This window comes from Oncorhynchus keta, chromosome 6, assembly GCF_023373465.1.
Source record: "Oncorhynchus keta strain PuntledgeMale-10-30-2019 chromosome 6, Oket_V2, whole genome shotgun sequence".
NCBI lineage: Eukaryota > Metazoa > Chordata > Actinopteri > Salmoniformes > Salmonidae > Oncorhynchus > Oncorhynchus keta.
This window is the reverse complement of record NC_068426.1, coordinates 784,989-805,670: the sequence shown is the minus strand read 5'-3', so window position 1 is coordinate 805,670 and position 20,682 is coordinate 784,989. Positions and strand designations below refer to the sequence as shown.

The window sequence follows — 20,682 nt, the reverse complement described above, 5'->3', positions numbered from 1 at the left end:
CTACACCTGTTGTTTACCAAGCATTTAACTGTTAGTCTACACCTGTTGTTTACCAAGCATTTCCCTGTTAGTCTACACCTGTTGTTTACCAAGCATTTCACTGTTAGTCTACACCTGTTGTTTACCAAGCATTTCACTGTTAGTCTACACCTGTTGTTGTTAGTCTACACCTGTTGTTTACCAAGCATTTCACTGTTAGTCTACACCTGTTGTTGTTAGTCTACACCTGTTGTTTACCAAGCATTTCACTGTTAGTCTACACCTGTTGTTGTTAGTCTACACCTGTTGTTGTTAGTCTACACCTGTTGTTTACCAAGCATGTGACAAATAACGTTTGATTGATTGATTTATTGATCGATTATAAGCAGCATGCATGTTTCGCTTGAGAAAGTAAAAACACCAAACCATTCTGCTCCCAGCTCTATAGAAATGTGATCAGATTGTTGTTGTTTATAGAAACGGCCACGGTGTAATGGCCAATAGATCCTAATCCTACAGCAAATTAAGCGTGTTAATGTCACCGTAAAAGTCAAAAATATTTTTTTTTTAGAAGGAGATATAATGCTTGTTCACACGAGCAGTGTTTTACGACAGAGGTCTGAATTATAACGCAAAAACATGCATGCTTTTCGGAAATAGTGTAACATTTACGCAATAGTTATAAATGAGGCCCCTGGAGGTTAGTAAACAGCACCTGGATTAGAACCGGTCAGTTTCCTAAACAGCACCTGGATTAGAACCGGTCAGTTTACTAAACAGCACCTGGATTAGAACCGGTCAGTTTCCTAAACAGCACCTGGATTAGAACCGGTCAGTTTACTAAACAGCACCTGGATTAGAACCGGTCAGTTTCCTAAACAGCACCTGGATTAGAACCGGTCAGTTTACTAAACAGCACCTGGATTAGAACCGGTCAGATTACTACAGAGCACCTGGATTAGAACCGGTCAGTTTACTAAACAGCACCTAGATTAGAACCGGTCATATTACTAAACAGCACCTGGATTGGTGGGTTTAGCCTCAAAAAGAAGGATATTTTAGAAAAAGGTTCTGGGACATTATCCTCGTAAGGGGGACGGGGCCGTAGTATGGAAAGGTTCTGGGACATTATCCTCGTAAGGGGGAGGGGGCCGTAGTATGGAAAGGTTCTGGGACATTATCCTCGTAAGGGGGAGGGGGCCGTAGTATGGAAAGGTTCTGGGACATTATCCTCGTAAGGGGGAGGGGCCGTAGTATGGAAAGGTTCTGGGACATTATCCTCGTAAGGGGAGTGGGCCGTAGTATGGAAAGGTTCTGGGACATTATCCTCCTACACCTGTAAGGGGAGGGGGCCGTAGTATGGAAAGGTTCTGGGACATTATCCTCGTAAGGGGGAGGGGCCGTAGTATGGAAAGGTTCTGGGACATTATCCTCGTAAGGGGGAGGGGGCCGTAGTATGGAAAGGTTCTGGGACATTATCCTCGTAAGGGGAGGGGCCGTAGTATGGAAAGGTTCTGGGACATTATCCTCGTAAGGGGGAGGGGGCCGTAGTATGGAAAGGTTCTGGGACATTATCCTCGTAAGGGGGAGGGGGCCGTAGTATGGAAAGGTTCTGGGACATTATCCTCGTAAGGGGGAGGGGGCCGTAGTATGGAAAGGTTCTGGGACATTATCCTCGTAAGGGGAGTGGGCCGTAGTATGGAAAGGTTCTGGGACATTATCCTCGTAAGGGGGAGGGGGCCGTAGTATGGAAAGGTTCTGGGACATTATCCTCATAAGGGGGAGGGGCCGTAGTATGGAAAGCCGTGGTGGTTAATCATTTTGACCCTTATCTTTTGAGAGAAAAAAATATGATTACATTTGTTTGTTTTTAAAGATTACTTTTATAAGTATAAAATTATATAATTTTCCAAATGTTTTTTGTGTACAATATAGCTCAGTATTTGCATGATATATTTTATGCACTCTTTATCAAATTAGCCAATCATTTCTACACCGGATGCCTCTGGAAAGTACCATGCTCAAGGACACAACGGAAAGCAATGTGGCATCTACAATTTTATACCAGAAACCTTCCAGTTTCCAGCTCACTTTAGGCTAGATTTTTACTGTCAGACACAGGATTCGAACTAACAATCATCCAGTTGCTAGCTTGCCTCTCTAACCGCTAGGTTACCTGAACCCCCTGCTAACATTGTTGTCGCCCCGAAAACACATACAGATACAGCTTACTTTGGTTCTGTTATTGCAGGTGCATCCTTAGACTGGTCACTCTTTATGGACAGACAGCTGGGTACAGGGGAGACTGGCCTCTCCGGTCCGAAAAATACAGGTACATCCATAGACCAGTCACTCTTCATGGACAGACAGCTGGGTACAGGGGAGACTGGCCTCTCCGGTCCGAAAAACACAGGTACATCCTTAGACTGGTCACTCTTCATGGACAGACAGCTGGGTACAGGGGAGACTGGCCTCTCCGGTCCGAAAAACACAGGTACATCCTTAGACTGGTCACTCTTCATGGACAGACAGCTGGGTACAGGGGAGACTGGTCTGTAGAATACAGAGTCTGTGATTCAATATCTAGACTGTCGATAGAGAAACTAGTTCAGTGGGAAAATCTCAGGAGGATCAATTAACTCATTCATGCTCTTACCTGTCTTTGTCTCTTAAGTTGTAAGTTGAATCCATAGACGCAACAGGCACAACAGAGACGTTCATTTAATGACTATATAATTATGGATGAAATCTCAAGTTCTTAAAGAATAGCATTAGAAACATTAAAAATGTATTATGTTGGATCGCAAAGCATTTTTTTTTAAAAGTATCAACTGTACACAAGCGCACTCTTGTCTTGTCTTGTTGTGGTTGTTTGCACTCACCTTTCAGCCTCTTTTACAGCGTCACGGTCCTGAAAGATACGCCTGTTTGCGTCAGCGCCTGCCTCGTTCACCTCTGAGAGACTCATTTTAGGAGGTAGTGCTGTTTTACTGTGGGACAAGTACAAGATTCCAAAAACAGAAAGATTTTTACTATTTTAAAGTCCTGAACGTCACTCTGAGCATAATGCTGTTTTCTTTGTGTTGTCAGTGTAAAGGTCATAGGTACTTACTTCATTAACCTTGGCCACAACAATGACATCCTGGTCCTCTCTCTTTGAGTACAACCTGATAACCAACCAGTCAGGAAGTTCCATAATGGCATCCTGGTCCTCTCTCTTTGAGTACAACCTGATAACCAACCCATCAGGAAGTTCCATAATGACATCCTGGTCCTCTCTCTTTAAGTACAACCTGATAACCAACCAGTCAGGAAGTTCCATAATGACAGCCTGGTCCTCTCTCTTTAAGTACAACCTGATAACCAACCAGTCAGGAAGTTCCATAAGGGTAAGTAATCCTTCAACCAAGATTTAGATGCAAGTGGCTGTTCCACTGGTTGTCATAAGTGTATGCACAATTTGTAATGACATCCTTAAATGGTAACCAACCAGTCAGGAAGTTCCATAATGACATCCTGGTCCTCTCTTTTAAGTACAACCTGATAACCAACCAGTCAGGAAGTTCCATAATGACATCCTGGTCCTCTCTCTTTAAGTACAACCTGATAACCAACCAGTCAGGAAGTTCCATAATGACATCCTGGTCCTCTCTCTTTAAGTACAACCTGATAACCAACCAGTCAGGAAGTTCCATAATGACATCCTGGTCCTCTCTTTAAGTACAACCTGATAACCAACCAGTCTTTAAGTACAACCTGATAACCAACCAGTCAGGAAGTTCCATAATGACATCTGGTCCTAAGTACAACCTGATAACCAACCAGTCAGGAAGTTCCATAATGAATCCTGTTCCATAAACCAACCAGTCAGGAAGTTCCATAATGACATGCTGGTCCTGGTACAACCTGATAACCAACCAGTCAGGAAGTTCCATAATGACATCCTGGTTCTCTCTTTAAGTACAACCTGATAACCAACCAGTCAGGAAGTTCCATAATGACATCCTGGTCCTCTCTCTTTAAGTACAACCTGATAACCAACCAGTCAGGAAGTTCCATAATGACATCCTGGTCCTCTCTCTTTAAGTACAACCTGATAACCAACCAGTCAGGAAGTTCCATAATGACATCCTGGTCCTCTCTCTTTAAGTACAACCTGATAACCAACCAGTCAGGAAGTTCCATAATGACATCCTGGTCCTCTCTCTTTAAGTACAACCTGATAACCAACCAGTCAGGAAGTTCCATAATGACATCCTGGTCCTCTCTCTTTAAGTACAACCTGATAACCAACCAGTCAGGAAGTTCCATAATGGCATCCTGGTCCTCTCTCTTTAAGTACAACCTGATAACCAACCAGTCAGGAAGTTCCATAATGACATCCTGGTCCTCTCTCTTTAAGTACAACCTGATAACCAACCAGTCAGGAAGTTCCATAATGGCATCCTGGTCCTCTCTCTTTAAGTACAACCTGATAACCAACCAGTCAGGAAGTTCCATAATGGCATCCCGGTCCTCTCTCTTTAAGTACAACCTGATAACCAACCAGTCAGGAAGTTCCATAAAGGAAATGATCACTTGATATCTCTCAAACCATATCAGAAAAAGTTGAAGGTAACAGGAATGTGACTGGATTGGGGGAGGAGGGGGGGGGGGCTAGGTACAACACCTAAACCGTTACAAATTCCTCCGATTATTTAAACATCAATATTTAAGAATTATTATTATTCACATAGTGAATTTACATCAGTTTAAAATATATTTATATACATATCAAATTAGCCTCAGTGCCTGTAAATATAATTCGATTTCTATGGATACACTGTTAACGCGTGTAAATACTCTGTCCTGTACCAACTGTCTACAGCCATCCTAACATTCACCTATATTTAAGTGGATATAAGAAAGGATAGAGGAGGCCATGAAAAATAGACGAGTAAACACGTATACAGACAGAATGCCTGAGAGCTGTAGAATAGTGGATCGGTCCATATCTGTGTGAGGTTTACTGAAATGGCACAGCGCGGGCTCAAATTCATCACAACAATAATTTTGTGAATAAATAAGGCTTTTACCCCTTCTTTTACAAATAATCTTTCAAAACGGGAGTGTTTTTTCATGACCTTACATTAAAGATTATTCGTCTTATACTGTTCAAATGTATTATGAAGTTATGAGTAATTGTTCAATTAAAATGTAAAATGTTGAGGCACCGTGAATGTCACTGTAGCGTCGGCTCGCGCTGTCATAACACTCACCGGACCCAGACGCTTTGTTTGGTACAACTGGTGTCCATAATTATATAACAAACACACGCACATTTATTGAACATGTTATTGTATTTGAGCTTTGTATAGGTCTGTTGGGGGGGGCTGATGTCAATTCCTACAAAGCAATCGATATTTTTGGATACTCCCGGAACAGCTGATTAAACGGTATCTTCCAATCCCCTCTACCTCTCACGGAACTCCGTGTGTAGCTGTTGACCTTACAATACCTTCTATGAGGCAATACATACTTTCCAGGAACTGTTACGACACCGTCATGTAATACCGTATACATATATCCACGAGCATCAAGTGGTCTTTATCTACTGGCGCGATGCGTCGGGAGGTCTGGTATCGCTTATTGGTCACAATAGTATCATGTACAACAAACCAGTCACACTTGTAGTTTGTGTTTTATTTGAGAGGTTTAAAAACAGCCTCTAGCCTGCACATTCATTTGTTTGTTAGCTCAAGAGGTTTTAAAGTGTTTACCTTCGGTAAATGTGTCCCAACAGTTGTTCCAACGGATATCACAGTAGTTGAGCGGTAAATACATCTTTATCGTTCAAACCCGTGTCGTGAAGTATAAACAGCCTCATGGAATGTTGACTGGCAACGATTTACATCACATGACAGGTGATCTAAGGTCATAAGTCATAAGCCTTATCCATGAAAATGTTTGACTGATGAGCGCATGTTGGTTCTGCTGTAAATGAAACTGAACATGTTCATTGTCAACCGTTGGTAAACCCGAGTGTATATTTCAACAACCAGGTTATTATTGACAAATATTAGAGTAAAAATGATTATTTGTTGAATTATTATTGAATAACTTACCTGATTGAACACAAGGTAGATTGCTGGAGAGAAAAAAAATACTTCCTTGAGGGTCGGGTAACTAGCCCAACCAGTGGTGACTAACAGTCAGTCATGTGAAGTCATCACTGTAACGGGGGTCAACGGGCACATGGCTGGAGCGTAGTGACTTACTTCATAACACCATGTGAAGTAAGAGCCAATAACTGTCAATCATTAGCATGTTCTGTCACAGACAGGCATTCTGAACACAAAATAATATTTTAAAATGATTCATAATATGTCATTCTATTTAATAAACCCCGCAGTGTTACGATCATATCATTGGTTACTATTATGACCGAGGCATCGGAACACACTCAATGGAGTCAACATCCTGAAAAGCTAGGTTTATTTACAGCTGTACATGACTACAGCACTGATGACAGACAGGATATAGAATTAACCCTTACAGAGGGGGCCACACACACACACACACACACACACACACACACACACACACACACACACACACACACACACACACACTATGGAAATAGAACAAGATAAACAGAGGTCTAGGGAGCTACTTTAATAAAGTAGGAAATATTCTGTTTATACATTTATATTAGGATGTGCATATCACCGATTCTTTTATGTTTATTTCAAATCCTGACTTGAACCAAGACAGGCCCTGGTTGGTGGAGCATGGAGACAGGCCCTGGTTGGTGGAGCAGGGAGACGGGCCCTGGTTGGTGGAGCAGGGAGACGGGCCCTGGTTGGTGGAGCAGGGAGACGGGCCCTGGTTGGTGGAGCATGGAGACGGGCCCTGGTTGGTGGAGCAGGGAGACAGGCCCTGGTTGGTGGAGCAGGGAGACAGGCCCTGGTTGGTGGAGCAGGGAGACAGGCCCTGGTTGGTGGAGCAGGGAGACGGGCCCTGGTTGGTGGAGCAGGGAGACGGGCCCTGGTTGGTGGAGCATGGAGACGGGCCCTGGTTGGTGGAGCATGGAGACGGGCCCTGGTTGGTGGAGCATGGAGACGGGCCCTGGTTGGTGGAGCATGGAGACGGGCCCTGGTTGGTGGAGCAGGGAGACGGGCCCTGGTTGGTGGAGCAGGGAGACGGGCCCTGGTTGGTGGAGCAGGGAGACGGGCCCTGGTTGGTGGATCATGGAGACGGGCCCTGGTTGGTGGATCATGGAGACGGGCCCTGGTTGGTGGAGCATGGAGACGGGCCCTGGTTGGTGGAGCATGGAGACGGGCCCTGGTTGGTGGAGCATGGAGACGGGCCCTGGTTGGTGGAGCATGGAGACGGGCCCTGGTTGGTGGAGCATGGAGACGGGCCCTGGTTGGTGGAGCATGGAGACGGGCCCTGGTTGGTGGAGCATGGAGACGGGCCCTGGTTGGTGGAGCATGGAGACGGGCCCTGGTTGGTGGAGCAGGGAGACGGGCCCTGGTTGGTGGAGCGGGCCCTGGTTGGTGGAGCATGGAGACGGGCCCTGGTTGGTGGAGCATGGAGACGGGCCCTGGTTGGTGGAGCATGGAGACAGGCCCTGGTTGGTGGAGCAGGGAGACGGGCCCTGGTTGGTGGAGCATGGAGACGGGCCCTGGTTGGTGGAGCAGGGAGACGGGCCCTGGTTGGTGGAGCATGGAGACGGGCCCTGGTTGGTGGAGCATGGAGACGGGCCCTGGTTGGTGGAGCATGGAGACGGGCCCTGGTTGGTGGAGCATGGAGACGGGCCCTGGTTGGTGGAGCATGGAGACAGGCCCTGGTTGGTGGAGCATGGAGACAGGCCCTGGTTGGTGGAGCAGGGAGACAGGCCCTGGTTGGTGGAGCATGGAGACAGGCCCTGGTTGGTGGAGCATGGAGACAGGCCCTGGTTGGTGGAGCATGGAGACAGGCCCTGGTTGGTGGAGCATGGAGACGGGCCCTGGTTGGTGGAGCATGGAGACGGGCCCTGGTTGGTGGAGCAGGGAGACGGGCCCTGGTTGGTGGAGCAGGGAGACGGGCCCTGGTTGGTGGAGCAGGGAGACGGGCCCTGGTTGGTGGAGCAGGGAGACGGGCCCTGGTTGGTGGAGCAGGGAGACGGGCCCTGGTTGGTGGAGCATGGAGACGGGCCCTGGTTGGCGGAGCATGGAGACGGGGCCCTGGAGACGGGCCCTGGTTGGCGGAGCATGGAGACGGGCCCTGGTTGGCGGAGCATGGAGACGGGCCCTGGTTGGCGGAGCATGGAGACGGGCCCTGGTTGGCGGAGCAGGGAGACGGGCCCTGGTTGGCGGAGCAGGGAGACGGGCCCTGGTTGGCGGAGCAGGGAGACGGGCCCTGGTTGGCGGAGGGAGACGGGCCCTGGTTGGCGGAGCAGGGAGACGGGCCCTGGTTGGCGGAGCAGGGAGACGGGCCCTGGTTGGCGGAGCAGGGAGACGGGCCCTGGTTGGCGGAGCAGGGAGGAGACGGGCCCTGGTTGGCGGAGCATGGAGACGGGCCCTGGTTGGCGGAGCATGGAGACGGGCCCTGGTTGGCGGAGCATGGAGACGGGCCCTGGTTGGCGGAGCATGGAGACGGGCCCTGGTTGGCGGAGCATGGAGACGGGCCCTGGTTGGCGGAGCATGGAGACGGGCCCTGGTTGGGCCGGGCCCTGGTTGGCGGAGCATGGAGACGGGCCCTGGTTGGTGGAGCATGGAGACGGGCCCTGGTTGGCGGAGCATGGAGACGGGCCCTGGTTGGCGGAGCAGGGAGACGGGCCCTGGTTGGCGGAGCAGGGAGACGGGCCCTGGTTGGCGGAGCAGGGAGACGGGCCCTGGTTGGCGGAGCAGGGAGACGGGCCCTGGTTGGCGGAGCAGGGAGACGGGCCCTGGTTGGCGGAGCAGGGAGACGGGCCCTGGTTGGCGGAGCAGGGAGACGGGCCCTGGTTGGCGCAGCATGGAGACGGGCCCTGGTTGGCGGAGCATGGAGACGGGCCCTGGTTGGTGGAGCATGGAGACGGGCCCTGGTTGGTGGATCAGGGAGACGGGCCCTGGTTGGTGGATCAGGGAGACGGGCCCTGGTTGGTGGAGCATGGAGACGGGCCCTGGTTGGTGGAGCATGGAGACGGGCCCTGGTTGGTGGAGCAGGGAGACGGGCCCTGGTTGGTGGAGCAGGGAGACGGGCCCTGGTTGGTGGAGCAGGGAGACGGGCCCTGGTTGGTGGAGCATGGAGACGGGCCCTGGTTGGTGGAGCAGGGAGACGGGCCCTGGTTGGTGGAGCAGGGAGACGGGCCCTGGTTGGTGGAGCATGGAGACGGACGGGCCCTGGTTGGTGGAGCATGGAGACGGGCCCTGGTTGGTGGAGCATAGAGACGGGCCCTGGTTGGTGGAGCATGGAGACGGGCCCTGGTTGGTGCAGCATGGAGACGGGCCCTGGTTGGTGCAGCATGGAGACGGGCCCTGGTTGGTGCAGCATGGAGACGGGCCCTGGTTGGTGCAGCATGGAGACGGGCCCTGGTTGGTGGAGCATGGAGACGGGCCCTGGTTGGTGGAGCAGGGAGACGGGCCCTGGTTGGTGGAGCAGGGAGACGGGCCCTGGTTGGTGGAGCAGGGAGACGGGCCCTGGTTGGTGGAGCATGGAGACGGGCCCTGGTTGGTGGAGCATGGAGACGGGCCCTGGTTGGTGGAGCATGGAGACGGGCCCTGGTTGGTGGAGCATGGAGACGGGCCCTGGTTGGTGGAGCATGGAGACGGGCCCTGGTTGGTGGAGCATGGAGACGGGCCCTGGTTGGTGCAGCATGGAGACGGGCCCTGGTTGGTGCAGCATGGAGACGGGCCCTGGTTGGTGGAGCATGGAGACGGGCCCTGGTTGGTGGAGCAGGGAGACGGGCCCTGGTTGGTGGATCAGGGAGACGGTCCCTGGTTGGTGGAGCATGGAGACGGGCCCTGGTTGGTGGAGCATGGAGACGGGCCCTGGTTGGTGCAGCATGGAGACGGGCCCTGGTTGGTGCAGCATGGAGACGGGCCCTGGTTGGTGCAGCATGGAGACGGGCCCTGGTTGGTGGAGCATGGAGACGGGCCCTGGTTGGTGCAGCATGGAGACGGGCCCTGGTTGGTGGAGCATGGAGACAGGCCCTGGTTGGTGGAGCATGGAGACGGGCCCTGGTTGGTGGAGCAGGGAGACGGGCCCTGGTTGGTGGAGCAGGGAGACGGGCCCTGGTTGGTGGAGCAGGGAGACGGGCCCTGGTTGGTGGAGCAGGGAGACGGGCCCTGGTTGGTGGAGCAGGGAGACGGGCCCTGGTTGGTGGAGCAGGGAGACGGGCCCTGGTTGGTGGAGCAGGGAGACAGGCCCTGGTTGGTGGAGCAGGGAGACAGGCCCTGGTTGGTGCAGCATGGAGACGGGCCCTGGTTGGTGCAGCATGGAGACGGGCCCTGGTTGGTGCAGCATGGAGACGGGCCCTGGTTGGTGGAGCAGGGAGACGGGCCCTGGTTGGTGGAGCAGGGAGACGGGCCCTGGTTGGTGGAGCAGGGAGACGGGCCCTGGTTGGTGGAGCATGGAGACGGGCCCTGGTTGGTGGAGCATGGAGACGGGCCCTGGTTGGTGGAGCATGGAGACGGGCCCTGGTTGGTGGAGCAGGGAGACGGGCCCTGGTTGGTGGAGCATGGAGACGGGCCCTGGTTGGTGCAGCATGGAGACGGGCCCTGGTTGGTGCAGCATGGAGACGGGCCCTGGTTGGTGCAGCATGGAGACGGGCCCTGGTTGGTGCAGCATGGAGACGGGCCCTGGTTGGTGGAGCATGGAGACGGGCCCTGGTTGGTGGAGCATGGAGACGGGCCCTGGTTGGTGGAGCATGGAGACGGGCCCTGGTTGGTGGAGCATGGAGACGGGCCCTGGTTGGTGGAGCATGGAGACGGGCCCTGGTTGGTGGAGCATGAAGACGGGCACTGGTTGGTGGAGCATGGAGACAAGGCCTGGTTGGTGGAACAGTGGGTTAACTGCCTTGTTCTCAGGGGAACAGTGGGTTAAACTGCCTTGTTCTCAGGGGAACAGTGGGTTAACTGCCTTGTTCTCAGGGGAACAGTGGGTTAACTGCCTTGTTCAGGGGAACAGAGGGTTAACTGCCTTGTTCAGGGGAACAGAGGGTTAACTGCCTTGTTCAGGGAACAGAGGGTTAACTGCCTTGTTCAGGGGAACAGTGGGTTAACTGCCTTGTTCTCAGGGGAACAGTGGGTTAACTGCCTTGTTCTCAGGGGAACAGTGGGTTAACTGCCTTGTTCTCAGGGGAACAGTGGGTTAACTGCCTTGTTCTCAGGGGAACAGTGGGTTAACTGCCTTGTTCTCAGGGGAACAGTGGGTTAACTGCCTTGTTCTCAGGGGAACAGTGGGTTAACTGCCTTGTTCTCAGGGGAACAGTGGGTTAACTGCCTTGTTCTCAGGGGAACAGTGGGTTAACTGCCGTGTTCTCAGGGGAACAGTGGGTTAACTGCCGTGTTCTCAGGGGAACAGTGGGTTAACTGCCGTGTTCTCAGGGAACAGTGGGTTAACTGCCGTGTTCTCAGGGGAACAGTGGGTTAACTGCCGTGTTCTCAGGGGAACAGTGGGTTAACTGCCGTGTTCTCAGGGGAACAGTGGGTTAACTGCCGTGTTCTCAGGGGAACAGTGGGTTAACTGCCGTGTTCTCAGGGGAACAGTGGGTTAACTGCCTTGTTCTCAGGGAACAGTGGGCTTACTGCCTTGTTCTCAGGGGAACAGTGGGCTTACTGCCTTGTTCTCAGGGGAACAGTGGGCTTACTGCCTTGTTCAGGGGAACAGTGGGCTAACTGCCTTGTTCAGGGGAACAGTGGGCTAACTGCCTTGTTCAGGGGAACAGTGGGTTAACTGCCTTGTTCAGGGGAACAGTGGGCTAACTGCCTTGTTCAGGGGAACAGTGGGCTAACTGCCTTGTTCAGGGGAACAGTGGGCTAACTGCCTTGTTCAGGGGAACAGTGGGCTAACTGCCTTGTTCAGGGGAACAGTGGGCTAACTGCCTTGTTCAGGGGAACAGTGGGCTAACTGCCTTGTTCTCAGGGGAACAGTGGGTTAACTGCCTTGTTCTCAGGGGAACAGTGGGTTAACTGCCTTGTTCTCAGGGGAACAGTGGGTTAACTGCCTTGTTCTCAGGGGAACAGTGGGTTAACTGCCTTGTTCTCAGGGGAACAGTGGGTTAACTGCCTTGTTCTCAGGGGAACAGTGGGTTAAACTGCCTTGTTCTCAGGGGAACAGTGGGTTAAACTGCCTTGTTCTCAGGGGAACAGTGGGTAAAACTGCCTTGTTCTCAGGGGAACAGTGGGTAAAACTGCCTTGTTCTCAGGGGAACAGTGGGTTAAACTGCCTTGTTCACAGGGGAACAGTGGTTTAAACTGCCTTGTTCGGGTGAACAGTGGGTTAAACTGCCTTGTTCTCGGGAACAGTGGGTTAAACTGCCTTGTTCTCAGGGGAACCGTGGGTTAAACTGCCTTGTTCTCAGGGGAACCGTGGGTTAACTGCCTTGTTCTCGGGGGAACAGTGGGTTAACTGCCTTGTTCAGGGGAACAGTGGGTTGACTGCCTTGTTCAGGGGAACAGTGGGTTGACTGCCTTGTTCTCAGGGGAACAGTGGGTTAACTGCCTTGTTCTCAGGGGAACAGTGGGTTAACTGCCTTGTTCTCAGGGAACAGTGGGTTAACTGCCTTGTTCTCAGGGAACAGTGGGTTAACTGCCTTGTTCTCAGGGGAACAGTGGGTTAACTGCCTTGTTCTCAGGGGAACAGTGGGTTAACTGCCTTGTTCTCAGGGGAACAGTGGGTTAACTGCCTTGTTCTCAGGGGAACAGTGGGTTAACTGCCTTGTTCTCAGGGAACAGTGGGTTAACTGCCTTGTTCTCAGGGGAACAGTGGGTTAACTGCCTTGTTCTCAGGGAACAGTGGGTTAACTGCCTTGTTCTCAGGGGAACAGTGGGTTAACTGCCTTGTTCTCAGGGGAACAGTGGGTTAACTGCCTTGTTCTCAGGGGAACAGTGGGTTAACTGCCTTGTTCTCAGGGGAACAGTGGGTTAACTGCCTTGTTCTCAGGGGAACAGTGGGTTAACTGCCTTGTTCTCAGGGGAACAGTGGGTTAACTGCCTTGTTCTCAGGGGAACAGTGGGTTAACTGCCTTGTTCTCAGGGGAACAGTGGGTTAACTGCCTTGTTCTCAGGGGAACAGTGGGCTTACTGCCTTGTTCAGGGGGAACAGTGGGCTTACTGCCTTGTTCAGGGGAACAGTGGGCTAACTGCCTTGTTCAGGGGAACAGTGGGCTAACTGCCTTGTTCAGGGAACAGTGGGTTAACTGCCTTGTTCAGGGGAACAGTGGGCTTACTGCCTTGTTCCAACAACAGTGGGCTAACTGCCTTGTTCAGGGGAACAGTGGGCTAACTGCCTTGTTCAGGGGAACAGTGGGCTAACTGACTTGTTCAGGGAACAGTGGGTTAACTGCCTTGTTCAGGGGAACAGTGGGTTAACTGCCTTGTTCAGGGAACAGTGGGTTAACTGCCTTGTTCAGGGGAACAGCGGGTTAACTGCCTTGTTCTCAGGGAACAGTGGGTTAACTGCCTTGTTCAGGGAACAGTGGGTTAACTGCCTTGTTCAGGGGCAGTACAACAGATTCTTACCGTGTCAACTCAGGGATTCAATCTTGCAACCTTTCGGTTCCTGGCCCAATGATCTAACCACTAGGCTACACTTCAGCCCCATATTGGTTTATGATATTTAATTCACCATTATTGGTCTTTTGACCAATTCACATTAGCTCTTTCTCAGAGCCGATCTAAATTCGTCAAAAAGATAATGGTTTAATAAAAGATCAGAATTGGGCTGCCTGTGTAAATGAAGCCTATGAACGAGACCCAACAGACACGGGAACAGTAGGACATTCCAAACGCGCCAATGAAAACCAGAGGCTGTATGTATCCGAGTCGGAGCGCTGCTCTAGGATCAGCGTTTCCTTATAGATCGTAGTGAATAAAAAATATCCAATATCTGGACAGCAAGGTGGGACGTATCCCAGCATTCCCTCCTCTCAGACACGTGGTTCACACAGCTACAAATCTTATTCCAAAGCTATTTTTTTATTCAAAACAAAAAAACATTGTACACAAAAATCAGCCAAATGAAAATAGAAACCCTTCCTCCCACATCCTCATCCAATCAGAGGGTCATCCTCCTACATCCTCATCCAATCAGAGGATCGTGGTGGAGAACGGCTCGTGTGACACCAGTCAACAGAATGAAGTTGACTCTAGGTACTGATCTAGGATCAGTTACATTCAACCCTTTCAAATTAGGGCGACAACCAATAAGCTGATCTGGGATCAGTGAAGCAGAGAAATCATGGCATAGGGGGTAAAACACGAGAAGAGCAGGCGAGAGGACAGCTGACAGTTTAAATAAAAAGACAAGTGTCCGTTGGACAATAAAGTAGTCTTCTTCGTGCGGATTAATCTGATCGTCATGAGGAGGACGGGAGAGAGAGAGCGAGAGGGGAGGGGTCATGCTATGAGACAAAACACCATGTTAGAAGTTTTCAGTTCAGGTGACGAGGGAAGGTGTTGGTTTATGGTTAAATTAGTTCTGGTGTAGAAAGTAGCAATACTCCCATCTGGGGACTGTAGAGAGAAACTACATCTCCCAGAATTCCCCTGTAGAGCACTTCCAGATGAGGAAGTGTGTGATGATCTGTAGTCCTCCTGATCTAACAGACCTGCTCTTAGTCTCCTAGTTCTCCCGACACATTTTCACACATGTACAATATTCACAATATATACACACACACACACACACACCTCTCACTCTCAGACACACACTAAAGTCCATTATGATAAACCTTGCAGTTTGACCCAACAACAGAGTTCAGATGTCCTCACACACACACACAGCGGTGCAGTGATGTCACTTGGAGTCCAGTAGAGGTGTGATGTCCTTGATGCCGTGTTCCGTTGCCACGGTGATGAGGTGATCCAGAGCGTTGAGCCGAGCTAAGAGCTTCACCACCTCCTTGATCTGCTCCCTAGAGAACGAGAGACAGTTATAACTAGTCTATTAAGCATCTAAAAACTCACTGCTAGCCTGCAGTGGTGTAGGGCGCTGGGCGCTAGTGTAGGGCGCTGGTGTAGGGCGCTGGGCCCTAGTGTAGGGAAGGGCGCTGGGCGCTGGTGTAGGGAACTGAGCTGGCCCGTGGTGTAGGGAACTGAGCTGGCCCGTGGTGTAGGGAACTGAGCTGGCCCGTGGTGTAGGGAACTGAGCTGGCCCGTGGTGTAGGGAACTGAGCTGGCCCGTGGTGTAGGGAACTGAGCTGGCCCGTGGTGTAGGGAACTGAGCTGGCCCGTGGTGTAGGGAACTGAGCTGGCCCGTGGTGTAGGGAACTGAGCTGGCCCGTGGTGTAGGGAACTGAGCTGGCCCGTGGTGTAGGGAACTGAGCTGGCCCGTGGTGTAGGGAACTGAGCTGGCCCGTGGTGTAGGGAACTGAGCTGGCCCGTGGTGTAGGGAACTGAGCTGGCCCGTGGTGTAGGGAACTGAGCTGGCCCGTGGTGTAGGGAACTGAGCTGGCCCGTGGTGTAGGGAACTGAGCTGGCCCGTGGTGTAGGGAACTGAGCTGGCCCGTGGTGTAGGGAACTGAGCTGGCCCGTGGTGTAGGGAACTGAGCTGGCCCGTGGTGTAGGGAACTGAGCTGGCCCGTGGTGTAGGGAACTGAGCTGGCCCGTGGTGTAGGGAACTGAGCTGGCCCGTGGTGTAGGGAACTGAGCTGGCCCGTGGTGTAGGGAACTGAGCTGGCCCGTGGTGTAGGGAACTGAGCTGGCCCGTGGTGTAGGGAACTGAGCTGGCCCGTGGTGTAGGGAACTGAGCTGGCCCGTGGTGTAGGGAACTGAGCTGGCCCGTGGTGTAGGGAACTGAGCTGGCCCGTGGTGTAGGGAACTGAGCTGGCCCGTGGTGTAGGGAACTGAGCTGGCCCGTGGTGTAGGGCGCTAGTGCAGGTATATAGCATCCATAATGTGTATATAACCTCCTTTAAAAAAGCCTTTATAACATGTAATCACGTACTTGGCGTTCCTCTTGTCGATGTCGGACCCCCCCAGAGAGCCTCTCAGCAGAGCAGAGGCCAGGTGCGTGAGGTAACGACAGAAGGGCTCCAGCTGAGGCAGGGTCTGCTGACCTTTCAACCCTACAAACCACTGGGCTGGGAAACACTCCACCACCTACACACACACAGGGTACACAGACGCACAGACCAACAGACGCACAGACCAACAGACGCACAGACCAACAGACGCACAGACCAACAGACGCACAGACCAACAGACGCACAGACCAACAGACGCACAGACCAACAGACGCACAGACCAACAGACGCACAGACCAACAGACGCAGACCAACAGACGCACAGACCAACAGACGCACAGACCAACAGACGCACAGACCAACAGACGCACAGACCAACAGACGCACAGACCAACAGACAGCCAGACAGCCAGCCCAACAGACACACAGACAGACAGCCAGCCCAACAGACACACAGACAGACAGCCAGCCCAACAGACACACAGCCAGACAGACAGACAGACAGCCCAACAGACAGACAGCCAGACAGCCCAACAGACACACAGACAGACAGCCAGACAGCCCAACAGACACACAGCCAGACAGCCCAACAGACACACAGACAGACAGCCCAACAGACACACAGACAGACAGCCCAACAGACAGCCCAACAGACACACAGACAGCCAGCCCAACAGACACACAGACAGACAGACAGCCCGCCCAACAGACACACAGACAGACAGCCAGCCCAACAGACACACAGACAGACAGCCAGCCCGACAGACACACAGACAGCCAGTCCGACAGACACAGACAGACAGCCAGTCCGACAGACACACAGACAGACAGCCAGCCCAACAGACAGCCAGCCCAACAGACACACAGACAGCCCAACAGACACACAGCCCAACAGACACACAGCCCAACAGAAACAGACAGACAGACAGAGACAGACAGACAGCCAGCCCAACAGAAACAGACAGACAGACAGACAGCCAGCCCAACAGAAACACAGACAGACAGCCAGTCCGACAGACACAGACAGACAGCCAGCCCGACAGACACACAGACAGACAGCCAGCCCAACAGACAGCCAGCCCAACAGACACACAGACAGCCCAACAGACACACAGACAGACAGACACACAGACAGCCAGCCCAACAGACACACAGCTCAACAGACACACAGCCCAACAGACAGCCAGCCCAACAGAAACAGACAGACAGACAGACACGCAGAAACATGTTGAACTAAAGTCATCTTAAAACATGGACATGGTAGAGGTGGGATTCCTCAGGAACGAGGTGTGTGTGTGTGCGTACCCTCTGACTCTTCAGTACGCTGTCTTCCCCAGCCTCAGCGTTCTGTAGGGCTGACAGGATGTATCTGTTCAGGGTGGAGTCCAGAGCCAACTCCCTCACCGTGGAACCAGACAATACACCACTCCACTGGAGGATGTTACCTAGCAACTAGAGGAGGGAGAGGGGGTCAATATCCGTTACCTAGCAACTAGTGGGGGGGTCAATATCTGTTACCTAGCAACTAGTAGGGGGTCAATATCTGTTACCTAGCAACTAGGGGGGTCTATATCTGTTACCTAGCAACTAGAGGAGTGAGGGGGAGTCAATATGTTGCCTAGCAACTAGAGGGGGGGTCAATATCAGTTACCTAGCAGCTAGGGGGGAGAGAAAGAGTCCATGTCTGTTACCTAGCAACTAGAGGGGCGGAGAGTCCACGTCTGTTACCTAGCAACTAGAGGGGCGGAGAGTCAATATCTGTTACCTAGCAACTAGTGGGGGGTCTATATCTGTTACCTAGCAACTAGAGGAGGGAGAGGGAGTCAATATCTGTTACCTAGCATCTAGGGGGGGTGAGTCAATATCTGTAATACAGTGTGTATAAAACCAAGATAACTTGATATTTCTGTGAATTACAGCGTGACCACCATCAGGGCTCCCAACTAACATTTTTCCCTGGTGGTACTGGTACCAGTAAGTTTTCCAGTTCGTGGCATTTTCTTCATGCCATTACGCAATATGTATATTTTATGTTTTGAGGCTATATTTGGTATTTTATTAGGATCCCCCATTGGCTGTTGCAAAAGCAGACTAATTCAAAAAAGTAGAGCATCTCTCTATTACAGCCAGACCTCTTCCCATCTTTACCACCATTGAACCTCTATGTTTTGACCACGACAGTTTGAATCTCTATGTTTTGACCACGACAGTTTGAATCTCTATGTTTTGACCACGACAGTTTGAATCTCTATGTTTTGACCACGACAGTTTGAATCTCTATGTTTTGACCACGACAGTTTGAATCTCTATGTTTTGACCACGACAGTTTGAATCTCTATGTTTTGACCACGACAGTTTGAATCTCCATGTTTTGACCACGACAGTTTGAATCTCTATGTTTTGACCACGACAGTTTGAATCTCTATGTTTTGACCACGACAGTTTGAATCTCTATGTTTGACCCGCGACAGTTTGAATCTCTATGTTTTGACCACGACAGTTTGAATCTCTATGTTTTGACCACGACAGTTTGAATCTCTATGTTTTGACCAATAGTTTGAATCTCTATGTTTTGACCACGACAGTTTGAATCTCTATGTTTTGACCACGACAGTTTGAATCTCCATGTTTTGACCACGACAGTTTGAATCTCTATGTTTTGACCACGACAGTTTGAATCTCCATGTTTTGACCACGACAGTTTGAATCTCCATGTTTTGACCACGACAGTTTGAATCTATGTTTTGACCACGACAGTTTGAATCTCCATGTTTTGACCACGACAGTTTGAATCTCTATGTTTTGACCACGACAGTTTGAATCTCCATGTTTTGACCACGACAGTTTGAATCTCTATGTTTTGACCACGACAGTTTGAATCTCCATGTTTTGACCACGACAGTTTGAATCTCTATGTTTTGACCACGACAGTTTGAATCTCCATGTTTTGACCACGACAGTTTGAATCTCTATGTTTTGACCACGACAGTTTGAATCTCTATGTTTTGACCACGACAGTTTGAATCTCTATGTTTTGACCACGACAGTTTGAATCTCTATGTTTTGACCACGACAGTTTGAATCTCTATGTTTTGACCACGACAGTTTGAATCTCTATGTTTTGACCACGACAGTTTGAATCTCTATGTTTTGACCACGACAGTTTGAATCTCTATGTTTTGACCACGACAGTTTGAATCTCTATGTTTTGACCACGACAGTTTGAATCTCCATGTTTTGACCACGACAGTTTGAATCTCTATGTTTTGACCACGACAGTTTGAATCTCCATGTTTTGACCACGACAGTTTGAATCTCTATGTTTTGACCACGACAGTTTGAATCTCTATGTTTTGACCACGACAGTTTGAATCTCTATGTTTTGACCACGACAGTTTGAATCTCTATGTTTTGACCACGACAGTTTGAATCTCTATGTTTTGACCACGACAGTTTGAATCTCTATGTTTTGACCACGACAGTTTGAATCTCTATGTTTTGACCACGACAGTTTGAATCTCTATGTTTTGACCACGACAGTTTGAATCTCTATGTTTTGACCACGACAGTTTGAATCTCCATGTTTTGACCACGACAGTTTGAATCTCTATGTTTTGACCACGACAGTTTGAATCTCCATGTTTTGACCACGACAGTTTGAATCTCTATGTTTTGACCACGACAGTTTGAATCTCTATGTTTTGACCACGACAGTTTGAATCTCTATGTTTTGACCACGACAGTTTGAATCTCTATGTTTTGACCACGACAGTTTGAATCTCCATGTTTTGACCACGACAGTTTGAATCTCCATGTTTTGACCACGACAGTTTGAATCTCTATGTTTTGACCACGACAGTTTACAATCTAAGGTTTTAGTCTCCTCAACTTGTTCAACAGCCAAACAGTTCATCACCAGAGTCAGCTGAGGTCTAGAACTTAGGGAATGATTTGTACCAAATACAATAATCTTAGTGTTAGAGACGAGGCAGATGACACACCAAGGAGACGAGACTCAACAACTGTCAGAAGGGCGAAGAAACCTTTTTGCCCTGAACCCAGACAGCTGTCAGTATAGGGGACTCCCCAGTGGGGGCGGGGGGGGGGGCACCCATGGCTGTGTCTCTGCCCAGTCATGTGAAATCCATCGATTAGGCCTAATTGATTTATTACAATTGAATGATATCCTTCTAATGAACGGTAACTCAGTAAAATCATTCAAGGGTTTTTCGTTTATTTTTACTATTTTCTACATTGTAGAATAATAATGAAGACATCAAAACTATGAAATAACACATATGGAATCATGTAGTAATCAAAATATATTTTATATTTGAGATTCTTCAATTAGCCACCCTTTGCCTTGATGACAGCTTTGCTCACTCTTGGCATTCTCTCAACCAGCTTCATGGGGTAGTCACCTGGAATGCATTTCAATTAACAGGTGTGCCTTGTTAATAAAAGTGAATTTGTGAAATTTCTTTCCTTCTTAATAAATTTGAGCCAATCAGTTGTGTTGTGACAAGGTATTGGGTGGTAGACAGAACGCAGCAGGCCCTAGTGAAACAAGT

The 20,682-nt window shown here is 50.6% G+C and overlaps 1 protein-coding gene across 1 annotated transcript in view; it reads right to left on the bottom strand.

The window, feature by feature from the left end:
- Positions 1–14,102: 14,102 nt before the first annotated feature.
- Positions 14,103–20,682, bottom strand: part of paxbp1 (PAX3 and PAX7 binding protein 1) — an 87,982-nt gene continuing 81,402 nt past the window's right edge. Inside the window, 3 exon segments of the mRNA XM_052520108.1 lie at positions 14,103–15,061; positions 16,093–16,247; positions 17,417–17,563. Of these exon segments, the coding sequence (XP_052376068.1) occupies positions 14,944–15,061; positions 16,093–16,247; positions 17,417–17,563 (420 nt within the window). The 3' untranslated portion in view covers positions 14,103–14,943.